Source organism: Camelus dromedarius, chromosome 2, assembly GCF_036321535.1.
Source record: "Camelus dromedarius isolate mCamDro1 chromosome 2, mCamDro1.pat, whole genome shotgun sequence".
Classification (NCBI taxonomy): Eukaryota; Metazoa; Chordata; class Mammalia; order Artiodactyla; family Camelidae; genus Camelus; species Camelus dromedarius.
In genome coordinates, this window is record NC_087437.1 from 2,517,051 (window position 1) to 2,532,519 (window position 15,469).

At 38.7% G+C, this 15,469-nt stretch overlaps 1 protein-coding gene across 9 annotated transcripts in view; it reads right to left on the bottom strand.

The window, feature by feature from the left end:
• LOC116151590 (ankyrin repeat domain-containing protein 26-like) overlaps window positions 1-15,469 on the bottom strand; it is a 71,955-nt gene that overhangs the window by 7,265 nt on the left and 49,221 nt on the right. For 8 of the 9 annotated variants that reach the window (XM_064490602.1, XM_064490600.1, XM_064490588.1 and 5 more), the window contains 7 exons: window positions 14,174-14,384; window positions 12,818-13,001; window positions 11,832-11,969; window positions 9,878-10,390; window positions 8,235-8,387; window positions 1,511-1,876; window positions 740-930 (listed from right to left, as the gene is read on the bottom strand). In XM_064490602.1, coding sequence (XP_064346672.1) covers window positions 740-930; window positions 1,511-1,876; window positions 8,235-8,387; window positions 9,878-10,390; window positions 11,832-11,969; window positions 12,818-13,001; window positions 14,174-14,384 — 1,756 coding nt within the window. The remainder of the gene's footprint in view (window positions 1-739; window positions 931-1,510; window positions 1,877-8,234; window positions 8,388-9,877; window positions 10,391-11,831; window positions 11,970-12,817; window positions 13,002-14,173; window positions 14,385-15,469) is intronic. The other variant, XM_064490610.1, reaches the window with a different exon arrangement.

Below are 15,469 nucleotides of genomic sequence, written 5' to 3' on the forward strand. Positions count from 1 at the left end.
TAACTGCCTCTTTGCTTTACATCGACAACTTTCATAGGAACGCTCTACTTTTGGATAGCGGGGAGACCTGTAGCTTGTAACACTGCTACTCAGGCACCGGAGGTGGGACCCGCCCTTTCTGTCTCCCACACACCCCCTCGGGCAGGCCACCACATTCTTCTTAGCCACTTTGTGAACCACTATGCTGCCCTTCACCCCTATGTGAAGTTCCCCCTATTCCCCAAGCATGCCTTTATGTAGCGGAGACAAACTTAGAAGGGTACAGTACTTCGTCTCAGGGTGCCCACGAGCGGTGACACCAAATATCACAATCAACAAAGTAAATTCAACAAACACCAGCATGGGGCCCCTTGGGTTTACATTGTGCTCTTCCAAAACACAGTCAATTTTAAACTCATTAACATTTCTATTTATGGGAATTCCAGCTAGAAATTTGTGATAATATGGCTGTCTAAATTGCAAAGTTTGCAAAACCCCTAGCTTAAAGACTAGATCAGGTTAAATATATGCAAATATAAAAAATAAAGTCGTGTAAAAGCAACAAAAGGCAGGGAGATGCAAACTGCCCTGGACTGACATTTTAAAGGGGAGTTCATTTGCTAACATCATTTCCCCAAATTACACTATCTAGTTAGTTTTCACTTGCTGCTCACCTCATGAACCTGGCTCAGTAAGAATTATGCCTTAGAGGCAAATTAATGACCTGAGTTATTTTCTATAATTCTACGTTTTGACTTACGAGGTAAGTTCACTTGCCAAAGACTTTCTATTTTCTAGCTCTTGCAGGTATAGTTGTTTGTATTTTTCCAATCTGTTTTCATTACAATCACTTTTAAGTTCAGGCTCCAGATCTTTAACTCTGGGTTCCGTTTGACTAACTGAAGCACGCTTATACTCTTTCAACACGTTTTCTTGAAATCCTGCTTGTGCCTAAAGCAAATTAAAAGGATACAACTTTAAAAATAATTATAACCTGAGTAATTACAGTCTATTTGTTCCCTTTAGTTTTGAGTCAATGACTCAGAGAGCAATTTTAAGTGTGAGAAAAAAGCTGAATGTTAAACTACTTATCATCAATGTCAAGTGAATTAAATCTGAATTACAAAATTAAACTTGAATCACTCTTATATTAGTACTCATGTAATGTGATAGTTCAAAGAATAAAAGGATCAATTTAAAATTTTAAAAGTTGAACAATACAACTTAAGAGCAATCCCCGAGTGTGGCACAGTATTTACATCACAATATATTCTTCTCCTCCTAGTAGTATTCACTTACACCAATTGGTCTTAAAAAGGATTCTCTAGTGAGAATTGTTCTGAAAGATCCATTTAGTGATAGTGATGATGGAAACTGAATTATTTCAAGGGAGTAACAAATGCGGCCTTCCTTCCAGAAATCTACAAAACCAACTGCTATATGGGAAGTAGAGGAAACACATAAAATGTACACATCAGAACTGTCATTCTCAGCAAAGTGAGTTAGAGCACGTTACAGATCAGTGTCTCACCTGTAAAAACTGGCTGATTTCTTTTAGTTTCTCTACTACATCATGTCTTGCTTGTTCTTCAGTTTCCTGTCTGTGCTGCACAGCTCGCCTGAGTTCTTTCAGTGCTTCTACTGCATCCCGTCTTGCTTGCTCTCCAGGCTCCCGCTTGTAATGCTCCACTTGGCTGCGTTCCACTGGGTTCATTTCGAGGTGACGCCTCAGATTTACTGCTTCTTCCTCCAACTTCTTCTTCTCCTCCTCTAGTGCTTCACATTTCCTTTGCAACTCTTTCACAGGTAACAACTCCTTTAGAAGAAGCTGAGTTTCTGCACTCAGATGGAGAACTACTGAAGATGTAGACTCCTCTTTTGCTGGCAGATCAGCATTCTGCATGAAAAAGATAAAATTGTTTGGTAATGAGGTTAGCAGACTGAGAACAGCCTAACTCTAATCCAGCATCAAAGGTTGAAATAAATTCAGTTACAATAAAGTGGCATATCTACCTTGTGGAATGGAGAAACTCAAATTACTCAGAAAATCAAGAAAAAAATTCAAACCACCAAGAGTCACAAAAATATACTGTTTATTTTCATCATCTTTGTTATACATTTGTACTTGATTTTACAATCTTATTTTCTGTAGTTGTTTCATGTCTTTCCTACATAAAATGACTACAAGTCACCTCTTAGTAGAAAGTCTCTTAGCCCTTCCTTCCCCAAGTCTCAACTCTTCATGATTTTTAAAGTTTAGGGAGATCATATTGAGTTACTTAGGGCTGAATTAATAAATGCCTCCCAAAACAAGACTTTGAAAAAAAAGACTGCAATTAATACATCTTACAAATATGGATTCTAAGGCCATAAGCCTTTCTCTGAACTACAAATATTTTATGCTAGTTTGAATTGCATGCCAAGGAGCAATGAATGATTCACAGAGTTAAGGAGAAATCCATCTCCTAGTGTAGTGGTTTAGTAAGATGACCGATACATTTTTCTAAACACACAAAAAAGCCTTAATTCTTGTAATCCTTTGTGGCTCTCCACAAAACAAGAGAACATACTTAACAAAAACAAACAAAAAAACTTGCTGGAATTTCAGTGACACTGACTTGGGAAGAACTGCTTTCCTTCAGATAGAAGGATTATTTGCTGACACAAGGCAGGCGGAGGTGGTGGTTGTAAAACATCTCTACAAATTCCTTGGCACTTCCCCTGCGAAATTCCCTCCCCTGAAGTATGTACTGGCCTCAGTTAACTGGTTTCCAGGGGACAGAATGCAGGGGCACCGCTGTGTGGTTTCTAAGGCTAAATGGCCTCTGACTTTCACTCCATAGGGATGCTCACCCTTAGAACCCAGCCACCACGTTGTGAAGACCAGGCCACCTACTGAGTCTTTGTACACACAGCTGTCCCAGCTGATGACCCCAGGGAATGTCCTCAACCAAAGCCAGCTCCAACTTCCAGACATGTGCATGAACAAGCCTTTAGATTATTCTAGTGCCCGCTTCATGCCAAGTGGAGAAGAAATGAGCTGGCTCCACTGAGCCTTGTCTAAACACAGATTTGGGAACCAAGTAAGAGCTGTTTGGAGTCACCAGGTTTTGAGGCAGTTTATTATATAAATAATTAGCAATAAATCACTGGCACAGATATTGATATTAAAAATGGGGCACAACCATTAGAAAAGAACCTAAACTGTGGGGATGCCTTTGCACCTGGAGGTAGGTGAAACCTGAACAGATGTAGAGACGAGTAAGAGTGAAAGCCCAAAGTGTCCACGAGACTGTTAGTGGAAGCCTGAGGGCCCTTGAAGGGCTGAGAGTGAAGGATTCTAGGCCAGGGAAGAAAATGACACTGAAACCGGACGGAACGGGACTCTTGCTACCGAACAGCTGAAAGTAAAATTGATGAGAGGGATAAGCTAAAACAAGCAAAAAGATTATTAAATAGAAAGGAACCAGGACTCACTGGGTTCAAATATCTCTATCCCATTTAAAGCATCTCCACATGCCCAATTGTCACATAATGGGTAAGCAGAGAAATGGCTTCCGGGCGAAGATCAAATCTAGGGTGCTGCCAGGAAAACAGTCTAAAGATGAAGCCAAGACTTTGTTAAAACCTTGGAAAGGTTTAACGTGCTGCCTCAAATTCCTTTAAAGATCTTAAAAGCGTAAGAATTTCAAAGGCACGGTCCCACAACAGCTTCACAGGAAGCCCAAGGTGAAGAGTTTATCTCAAAAAGACATGAGAATAGCTTTTCCAATGGCAGGAACCCCAATAAAATTCACAGGAAACTCAAAGTTTTAAAGAGTACTGTGGTAACAAAACTACTGCTTGCTAGCTTGGACTGAAAGAGACAAGACAGTGCAAAACGGGAAGAGGCCTTTGGGTTTTTCTTAGAAGGTCTACGAGGAGGAAGCTGGCTTGAGAGAACCACTCAGCTGCAAACGCAGGTCACTGCTCATGAAAGGGACAGAACCAAGAGCTCAGAGAGGGCGGCGAAGGAGAACCCCTCCCAGGGTAAGGACTAAGTCCTAATCAAAGAGCCGGGAGCATCGGGCTGCACTTCAGAACTGCTACGGGCCAGTGTGCCTCCCACCTTCCAGCTGTGAGTGAGGGAGTCCTTAGCAGTTCAGCCGAATGTCGGGTGTGTGGCGGCGAATAACCCGTGTCTCCTTATCCTCAAGCCTCAGCACTGAGGGGAGTGTTCCCAAGGGCTGTACTCCAGAACCACCACGCCCAGGAAACTCAGCCCCACCTGGACCTGGGGAAGATGGGAAAGTAAGGCCCTGCACTGGAGCCTGAGCCTAACACCACAGCGACCGAGACCTGTTTGGGGACTGAGTGGGGATAAGTGGATTTCTCGTGTGGAAGCAGTAAGAAAACGTTGTGGCTAGTGAGTAGATTATGCTGGTTTTTGAGTGTCTCCATAAATTTTCAAAATTAAATTCCATAAAAAAGGTAGAATATAGGCCAACTTTAAGTGACTTGCTCCAAATGAACAGAAAACAGTGAAAGTCACACGAGTGAACTGCAGGGCTCGGTTTGAAAAGGCAATTCAGCTTCTGCCTCGCTCTTAACCTTGGAACCCAGTCTCAGGTGGGCAAGCTCAGGCCACAAGAGACAGCTTATATGTTCCAGGGGAGGGGGTCCACCTTCCCGCCCCACCTAAGCCACAGCCCACCACCCACATCAACCATCAGACATCAATGGGTGAACCTTCACGTGATTCCAGCCCCCCACCTTCGAGCTGCCCCACCTGAAGCTGAGAGGAATACAGGCCAGCTGTCTTGGCCACACTTTTCCTAAGTGCAGGTTGTGAACAAAATAAATGCTTATTTAAGCCACTGAACTTTGGGGAGTTTGTTAGGCAAAAACAGATAAGCAGAAAAGTGGATGAAAAAAGACAGTAAGAAATGTAACTTGAATATAGTAGAAATTGGTCTCCTATAAACTGGAATGTAACAAACGTTGAGATTAACTTATTAATGACAAAGTGCTGATGAGAATCAGCAGATAACTGAAAGAAAGAACTCAGAACTAGCGAGAGGGAAGATATTTTAGCGTTCCCTCCAATTACAGCTCCTTACAAACAGGCATGTATTTCACAGTTTCCCCTCAACTTTGAGGTTAAGGAAGACTGGTGAGCAAGGAGACACAGGATTTGAAGTCTAATAATTGAAAAACAAATAGAAAGAGTCAGTTTACCAAAATCAGCCTTTTTACCTCATTTCAATTAACTGAAATTCTAAGAGACAGGCAGCTTTGAGAACGTATTAATCTAGCACTCACTCTTCATTTTCCTTTCCTCAGAGACAAAATAAAATATTATGGAACCATTAATGTAGTGTCCTTTGCAGTAATTAAATTAAATACAATTTTTCCTTTACCTTACTTAAAAGCTTGTTGGGAAGGGAAGGTAAGATTGTCTCAGCTTCATGTTGTAGCACAATGCTTCTCCATATCAGAGATTGGCTTTGAACTTTTGAAATTCAAATTACTAATCTGTTATCTGTTTCTGATAAACTGATTGAATATTATCTAATTTTTAACAGCTGTACTCTTGGAAAATTTTCCTTGGATGGGATGAAATATTTATTTCATTAATTATGCATTAAGCTATAGAATACAGCTAGGCGCCTCTCCTTTTAAGTAAAAGGAGGTAGACACAGGGAGCTGAGGATGCAGGATGTACACCAAGAACAAGATCGGCACCAGTGTTACACACAAGAACCAAGCCAAAAGAGGACTTCATCGTGAACAGCAAGATGATGGATTAGAGAGGTTTCCAAAGAGGAAGTTTGATTTAATCTTTTCCAGGCTTAACCTTTTGCCTCTAGATACTGAAATCTATGGATGAGTCTATGAATTATAATGAATGCAACATAATGAAGTATATTGCAGACTGAGTCAGCAGATCCCGTGACCATGATTTGATGGAAACTGGAGTGAAGTGGGAGGCACTGGGTGAGAAACTAAAGGTCTGAATGGGGGGGAAGGGATGGACTTTACCTTTGCAAGCCTACTTTCTGTCATGTCACAGAGTCAGCAAGGCATAAGCTGGCCACAGGCCCCTTCACGAAGCAGCAAATCTCCACAGAAGTAGAGTTACAGACATTCCGTGACACTGACTTTTTATTATTATGTAAAACAACTGGAAATATGCAAGAAGACTCGGAAAGAGTTCTCATAACATCTGAATTGGTACTGGCACAGGACAGACATAGATCAATGCATCACCACTGAGAATCTAAAAGAAACCCTCACATTTACGGTCAATTGATTTTCAATACGAGTGTCAAATAACTGAATGAGACAATAATAATCTTTTTAACAAATGGTACTGGGACAACTGGATATCCACATGCAAAAGAACAAAATTCGACCTCTACCTCATACAATATATAAAAAATTAACTCAAAATGAAAAAGCTAAAACTACAAAATTCTTAGAAGAAAACACAGGGGTGTGTCTTCATGACTGGATCTGGCACTTGTTTCTTAGGAAAGTAAAAGACAGAAATAGATTAACTGAACTTCATCAATATTAAAAACTTCTACTCTTCAAAGGACACCATCAAGAAGGTAAGAAGGCAAGCTCCTGAACAGGAGGAAATACTTGAAAATCTTACATCTGATCAAAGACTTGCACCCAGGATACAAAAACAACTCTGACAATTCAATCATAAAAAGACAACCCAATTTGAAAATGGGCAAAAACCTAAACAGACAGGTCTTCAAAAAGATACACAAATGAATAAGCACATGAAAAGATCCCCAACATTCTCAGTCATCAGAAAAATGCAAATCAAAGACACAATGAGATGCCAGTTCACACCTGCCAGGAGAGCTGGTGGCCAGTGGTGACAGGAATGCATAGAAATTGGGAGAATTATACACTTTGGATAAAAATGTTAGATGGTGCAGCCACTCTGGAAAACAGTATGGCAGGTCCTCAAGAGGTTAAACAGAGTTACCATATGACCCATATGATAGCATTTCCATCATTAAGTCTGTCCCCCAAAGAATTGGAAACATGTTTACACCCAAACTTGGACAGAAATGTTCACAGCAGCATTATTAGCAATAGCCAAAAAGCAGAGGCAACCCAAAGGTCCATCAACTGATGGATGGATAAATGGTTTAGCCCCACAACCGAGTACTGTTCGACAATAAACAGAAATGGAAACACTGACAAGCACTGTAACATAGATGAATCTTGAAGATGTTTTGTCAAATGAAAAAAGCTAATCATGAAGGACCACACAGCATGTGATTCCATTCCTGGGAAACACCCAGAGCAGGCACATCTATAGAGACAGAAGTCAGACTGGTGTTTGCACTGGGATGGGGGGCTGTGGTGCCGGGGGTGATGGCCAAGGGATGCAGGCTTTCTTCTTGGGGTGATGGGAATGTTCTAAAATTGATTGTGCTGACAGCTGCACATCTCTGAATATACTAGGAGATACTAACTATGCATCCTAAATGGGCGAATTATATGATACGTGAATTTTTTTCTTTTTTGGTGGAGGGAAGTAATTAAGTTTTACTTATTTATTTTTAGAGGAGGTACAGGGGATCGAACCCAGGACCTTGTGTATGCTAAGCATGCACTCTACAACTTGAGTTATGCAATCCCCTTATAATATGAGAATTATATTTGAACAAAGTTAAAAAAAAAAATCCAAAGGCAGGATCTAGACAATTTTCTTAATTCTCTATTTTGGGTGTACAGATGTGATCTGAATTTCTCCGTGCATTGACAACATGTCTAAAATGAAGAGAAAATGAAGGCAATGCCTAACTTCAACTGGTCTGTATAATGACCTTTCTGCACAAGGCATTCTGAAATCCATGAAATAAATACACACAGATTCGATATCCATTCACAAAAGTGAAGATGAGACATGACAATTTTCTGGAACATTCCATGAAACATTATCCTCTGATTTGATCTAGCTTGCCTCATTGTGGTGAGAGATCACTAAAAAATACTGTTTAATAGGGAAAAAAGTTCAATTCTGTGAGGAAAGAGGTATAAATCTCAACTTCTCTAAGGGTAAATATTATAAGAAAAAAATAAAGAATGGCAGAATGAAAGTCAAAGTTTAAGAAACAAGTGCATTATAAAGATAATAAAAGTGTAATTATAATGAAGATGCAAAAGAAAGCTGTCCCTGAAAAGCTAGTGTCCTGCAACACTCTGTGCTGCACACTCACGGCCGACGTGCTGAATTTCATACGTACTGGATTCGCAGTTTGATGTGACTTCCTCTCTCCATCCCGTCTCTTGTTTTCTGAATTAGTCTTATGATGTGCTGTCACCTCCAGGGACGCTTCCAACATGGACACTCTCTTTCGGGTGTCAGTCAGTTCTTGTTCAAGCTGTCTGATATGGGCCTAAAGAGATAACTCTGTTACTGAATTTTAAGTCACCTTATCATTAAGTTACATTAATAATATATAACTCCAACAAATGGACATTGAGAACTATCCCCACAGACATCAATTCGCCTTCTTTTCCTCATAGGCACACATTCCTGTTTACTGAGTTCCATTAAAGACACAGAAAGCATGACCCTCCTGCCTTACCGACAGTAAGTTAACTTAGACGATGGATGCAGCCCCACCAGCCATTCCCTGCCCCTCCCAGGAAGTGGCCAAGCTTTACCCCCACTGAAGTCTCAAACAGAAAGGGGTGTGTGGGTGGGATGAGTGGTGGTAAATTCCACACTGTGGAACATTCTCCCTCTTTCTCATTAGAGGCTTAAGTTCAGAGTTCTTCACATATTCAATCTGGTGTTTAAAGCTTTCCAATAGACTCCTATCTCACAATAAAAACGAGGTTATTCCAATGGCCTTTGGGGACCCGAGACAACCTGGCCTCCCCTGCCTCCTGGACTGCAGCTCCTACGGCTCCCCCCACCCCTCCCACTCACTCCCTTCCTGCCACTCAGGACTCTGGCTGCTCCTCCTCAGTCTGAAAATGGGACCCCAGTGCCAAACTCGAACATCACAGAGCGCTCCAGTTCCTCTGTACTGGACAAACTTAGATCCAAATGACAGTAACTCAGCCTTGCAATGAGAACTGTGAGCACATTATTTGAAAAAATGTTCAAAGTAAATTATAACTAGAACAGGGGAGACTAAGTCAAACACAATTTTGCTAAAATTTACATTTGTCCCAAATTATGACTGAATGAAAAGTAGATGTCTTTAAGGAGTGGAGAGGTCATAACAATACATGATTTGAGATGGAAGTATTTCTAAATTTAATTCCAATTGACATGAATAAAAATAAAGTTATATCAACGAACAATGTATGAAAAGGTACTGAAGGAAAAGTACTGCAAGATACACCATTTACACATCAGTTCATCTGGGAAATCTGGATTTAACTGTCAAGGTAATCCACACAATTGAATCTTTTCTCTCTTTCTCTCTCTCTCTCTCTCTCTCTTTTTTTTTTTTTTTTGTTGTTGTTGTTGTTTACTCATTTGTTCACACAACTAAATCTTAATTTCAAAATACTCATTTTAGTTCTGAGCATTTCATTTATCTGCTTCATGATACTAAAATGTGGTGACAGAAAGATTAAAATGATTTGGGCAGTATAAATTACTAAGACCTGCCTGTATCTGTCAACAACTTATAGCATAATCTCTTAGAATTTCAGGTGACACGGCATCTTTACTCAAAGTAAAGCACCTCTCAGGTCTAATTTTTGTTTGCTGGATACAAGAAATGCCTTTAGGCTGCTTTACAGTGTATATATTTATAGACCGCACATTTCTCATATTCAACTAGTTTCAACGTTCAGCTTTCATCAGATACTACTTTGAATTTTCTTTGAGGAAGTCTGAAAATTGGTTCCCTTTCTGGGTACTTACTTCCATTTCTGCTCTGTCTGTTTCATACTGACACAGTCTGTGCTTTAAACATCTGCATTCATCGATTAACTCCTTGTTTCCTTCCTCCAGCATCAGAACTCGTCTGCTCATGGCTTCAAGTTTTCCCATGTGATCCAGAAACAGCTGTGGGGCATTAAGTATTGTCTCTTCGCTTCTGCCTTCATTTTGAGCAACTTCCAGTTGCTGTCGAAGCAACGTGTTTTCACTTTGTAGTTTACATATTGTCTCCTTCAAGAACATCTGCTTTCCAATGTATTTGCTGAATTCCCCTTGTTTGCTCTGAGACAAGGGTTCAGTTTCCTTGTTTGAACGCTGGGCTTGGCCTCGGTCTCTATGCACGCATTCTAATAACAACGTCGTTGGTCTAAGAGCATCTTTCCTGGGATGGAGCTCAATTTCTGGGCCACGGAATTGACGTTCAGCTTCAGGAACTTGCTGAGGAAGCACCTCGCTGCTATCTTTTGGGTCAGACAGCTTAAAATCCATCGTGTCCTGTAAGTGAAACCCCTCATCTCTTACTCTTTGAACTGTACGCAATAAACTGACATATCATAGTTTCCTTTGAAGTGAAAGACTAATCTCTAAGTTTATACAACAAAAAGTTTGCAGTAACTGGGTATCCAACTGGAAAAACTTAAGGTGGATACAAATCTCAAACTTTAAACAACCAGAAATCCCCAAAGTTCAAAAATTTAATGAAAGACAGTGAATCCATGAAAGTAAAAAAGAAACCACAAAAGGATGTTTAAGAAGCTCAGAATCGGAAAGGCCTTTCTTTCTCTGAAATACAACAAACCCAAAAGGCTTAAAAAAAATGAATAAATCTGACTACACTTAAAAATTATATCTGACATCTTACCTTTACAGCTACCCCCAAAGTAAGAGCCTTAGCTCTGTATAAATTGGGACAGGTTAGATTTCCTAAAAATTTCTTTCCTGAGAATATTCCATAAATATTCTCCCTTTCTATCATTTTTAGAGCGAGTTATAAGAATTACATCTACGGATAAATGATAAATCTAAGCACTGTTCTAAGCACATCTACAAACATCAGTTAACTCATTTAACTGTGACAATTCTGGAATAAAGGGTTGAAAACACAAGCAAGCTGCAGGGTTTCCCCCAGGGCTTCTGACTCTCTGACACTTACACCAAACCAAAGCTACTTCTCTAGGATAAATACATAAACACAACAGAAGCCTTCTACTTCCCTAATGGTGAACACACTAAAGGTCAACAAGGTCAAATTTACAGAGCTCTTCGTAGAAAATCAGGAGACTATTTGCTTCTGCAATAATTTTGATTTCTTCTTCATGGTGTTTATAACAGTAATGGACGTGAAATAGCAGGGAAATACAGTGAACCGCTTTATTAAAAATAAAATACTGATCAATAAATTATCACTCAGTACAGAGTACGGCATATCTATCACTATATTCGAAATCTCCTTGTACTGAAATCGGATACCACATGGAGCAGAGCGTTCCTTTTCATCACACGTAGGAGAATGAAACCCAAACTACGGTTTCTGAACTGGCTGCGCTTTTCCCTCCTTACCATCAGTGGAAATGATAAACTTACCTCTCCATTCGTCTATCAAAGGAGTGAGATCACTGCCAGAAACTAGAATGCCTGCCGTTAGGAGCAACAGTTTTGAGATAATGGAAAGTTCATCGATTCCTATGGGCAATATTAACAGCCTCTCCTTGGATGAGGCCATTGTGAATGTCACTACGTCACTGTTGCCGGCAAGTGGACTTGAATTCAAAATATTGCTTTATCCAATGGACCGGAAATGAAACCTCCAGAAAATATATTTACATATATAGGCTTTTAAAACCCTCTATACTTTCTGTACCTACAGTATTGGTTTTTAAACTATGTAAGTATACAAATTCATACACACACGTTTGAAGATGACTAAAGAAAATACCTCAGCATTCATTTCCTTATTAGCCTTTTCTGCCTCCTTTTGTTGGGAAAGATGATGGGCCAGGATGTCATCTTGTATTACTCTGGCATTCTGCAGTCGAGAACGTTGTCTCTCAGCGTCATTTCGCTCTTCTAAAACCTGGAGACATATTACATTAGGTTTTGGGTTTTATACCATGAAAAAAAGTCAAAAAAAGCTTAGGAGGGGAATCTTTAAAAATTTTTTTAAACCTGTTAAAAAGAAGTAGCCTTTTTAAGCACAGGGACCTTTAATGCATATAAATAACTCAAATTCTAATATACATGACAGCTAAATTTATCACAGAGCAAAAACACAAGGGATGTAGTATCATGAAAGAAAAACTTTTTTAACACTTTTGAAATTGAGTTATAGTCATTTAACAATGTTGTGTCAAATTCCAGTGTAGAGCACAAGTTTTCAGTTGTACATGAACATATATATATTCATTGTGACAGTTTTTTGTTGTGAGCTACCACAAGATCTTGCATATATTTCCCTGTGCTATACAGTATAATCTGGCTCATCTATTCTGCATATGCCTGTCAGTATCTACAAATTTTCAAATCCCAGTGAAAGAAAATTTCTTTATAAGGCATTTAACCAGTTCCATCATAGTCTCAAGGCGATTTAACCTGGATTTTAACTTCAAAAAGCCAAAATTAACACATGGATTTGAATTAGACTTGTTATTTTGTTGAACGGACCAAAACTGTCAAACCTTATGTTAATGATTAAGCTCAATTTAACTTCCATTCCTTCATTCAGAAAAGACACAGAGCATCTGTTAGATGCCAAGAACACCAAGAAATTAGTAAATTAAGCTCTAAATGTCATAGTTCATATCTAGGATGAGATAACTTTTATTTGTTTTAAATGAAAATATAGATTCATTCAGAAGAATATTATAAATAATATTGATGAAACAGTGTTAGAGATATGAAACTTTCACGTTAAGATTAATTTACCTGATTTGGTTTATTCCTTACGCCCTTCGGTTTGCATTCTAGTGCTCGGGCAGTGCTTTCAATCTGTTGCTTCAGGAAAACTTGCTCATTGTCTTGTTTCTCTTTTCTTTTTAAATCATCCTCAGGTTTTTCATATAATGTATAAGCATTTTTCTTCTTCTTTGTTTCTTGTTCTAATGTGAATCTGCAGTGAAATATGCTTACCTTAAAATTTATTTTGTTAGAAAATAAAAAGTTCATTTTATGATCTGGTTTTTCACATGCTGATTTATTACCCTAATGGAATTTCTATGTTCTCAATTTTTTTTCATTTCTAAGTCTCACATTTTAAATTCCTCACTTCAATCTCTTCATAAAGATACACACACACACACACACACACACACACACACACACACGTTTGAAAAGTAGCAATGAAAAGACAATGCTACTGAGTTTCAATCAAGAGTAACTCTGGTCAATAGTGTAGGAAAGAAATTTTGCAATTATTCACTAAGGTTTGAATTGAAAATTACCCTCTTTTCCCCCACATAGTCATAAGTTACTTCTTCATTGGGACAGAGAAATTAGTTACTAGTTAAAAGAGAATTTGCTATTTAGAAACAAGATTATAAGTTCATGAGAGATAAAATTTCAACTTCCTGAAGTATTACAGGGACTCCTACATGATCTCCAGGGGAAGATAACAACCACAGGTGCCTTTTCCAGAACACAGACCCGCTAATTAGCATAATCCAAGGCGAGGCTGGGGACTCTACTCCCTGATGCCCTACACTTTGTTTCTTCTTTCGCAACACTTTGAACTTACCTTGTTGAATATTATTTATTTAGTAAATCATTTTTAAATCCCTTATGGTACAAGGCAGGATCCATAGTAAGTAATTAAAAAATAAAGAGTAATCCACGCTTTCAGCATAGACCTTTGAACTAATCTTATCTCTGTATGAGAGCGATGCTGAATAAACTAACCAGTAATCACTTTCCACTTTACTCTTCAGTCCACCCATTCATATGTTAACAATCAAACAGCATAAATTTTTTGAAAGTTTCTGCCTTGAGAAAAATGATCATTTCATAATTCTGCAAGTGAGAATGTAAAGTAATATAAACTTTCTGGAGAACACTTGAGAGATAAAGATCAAAGAATTTTTTTAAAGAAATATAGAATGAGGAGATATATATATATATATTGCTGTGTTATTCCCAAGAGTCTCACATTCCACAATATTAATGAAATTTTCTCCCCTGTAAAATCCCAAAAGGGAAGTTAGCAATTATGACTTCTCCTACATACCTACAGTATTAAAGTAAATATAAAGAGTTCAAATATTTCTTTAAAACCAAGAAATTCAGTACCTCATGTGGCGGAGCTCTCGTTCCCACTCCATATTTTGAAGTTTTAACTGTGATTTTGCTTCTCTTGTTTTCAGCAGCTCTGTGTGTAGCCAGTTCACATTCTTTTCCATTTCTTTAAGTTTTCCTCTAAGTTGTGTGCAGTAAGATTCTTTAAGTTCTATTGATCGGAATGAATCAACTGGATCCTGAATTTTCAATAACCTATCAGAATCTGCATTAGGAAGAAAACAAAAATAGAAACAAAATATATGAATAATTTTTGTGTATAAAGGACTGTGCATTTTCACATTCATTCATCCATACATTGAACAAATGGATATTGAGCATCTATAACGTGGAAGACATTCTTCTAAGCTCTGCAGATGTTGAAAGAATCACAAAGTAATATTATGAACATTATGCAAATAAATTTGACAATTCAGATGAAGTGGGTAAAATTCCTTGAAAGAGAGGAATTACAAAAGCTCACTTAAGAAAGAACAAATAAGCTAAAAAGCCCTACATCTTAAAAACCAAAACAAAAGTCCTATTTAAAGACCTTACGTCAAAGAAAATTCCAGTCATAATGGTTACACTGGTGAATTCTTCCAAATATTTTAGGAAAATTTAATACCAATTCTACACAAATTCTCCTCAAAAAATGAAGAGAAAGAAATATGTCCTCATTCTATGAAACTCACATTACCCTGAATCCAAAACCAAAGATATTACAAGAAAGAAAACTAATGTCGTGAAAATGGAGGTAAAATTTCTGAACAAAACATTAGCGAATTAAATCCAACAATACAGGATAATTCATCGTGACCAAGTCGGGTGTATCCCAGGAATGCAGGGCTGTTTTAACACGTAAAAATCAATGTTATTCATCATATTAACAAACTAAAAAACAAACCATATGATCGTGTCAGTGGATAAAAAGAGGCACTTGCCAAACCTCAACATCTATTCCTGATAAAAACTTCCAGCAAACTGGGAACCAAGGGAACGTCTTCACTATGACAAAGACCCGTGCTAAGCCGACAGCTGGCACCATACGCAACGGTGAAAAACGGAATGCTTTTCCCAGAAGGTGAGGAACCGGACAGGAGTGGCTTCTCTTACTCCTTCTAATCAGCACTGTACTGGAGCCAGTGCAATCAGGCAAAATAAAGAACCAAAAGGCATCTGGATGGGAAATGAAGAGGTAAAACTATCTGCTAATCAGCGGGGAATATGACTACATGGTGCGAGTCAGCTAACTCCAACCTGTGGGCTGGGTTGCTTGCTTTGGTAAATAAACTTTTACTGAAATACAGC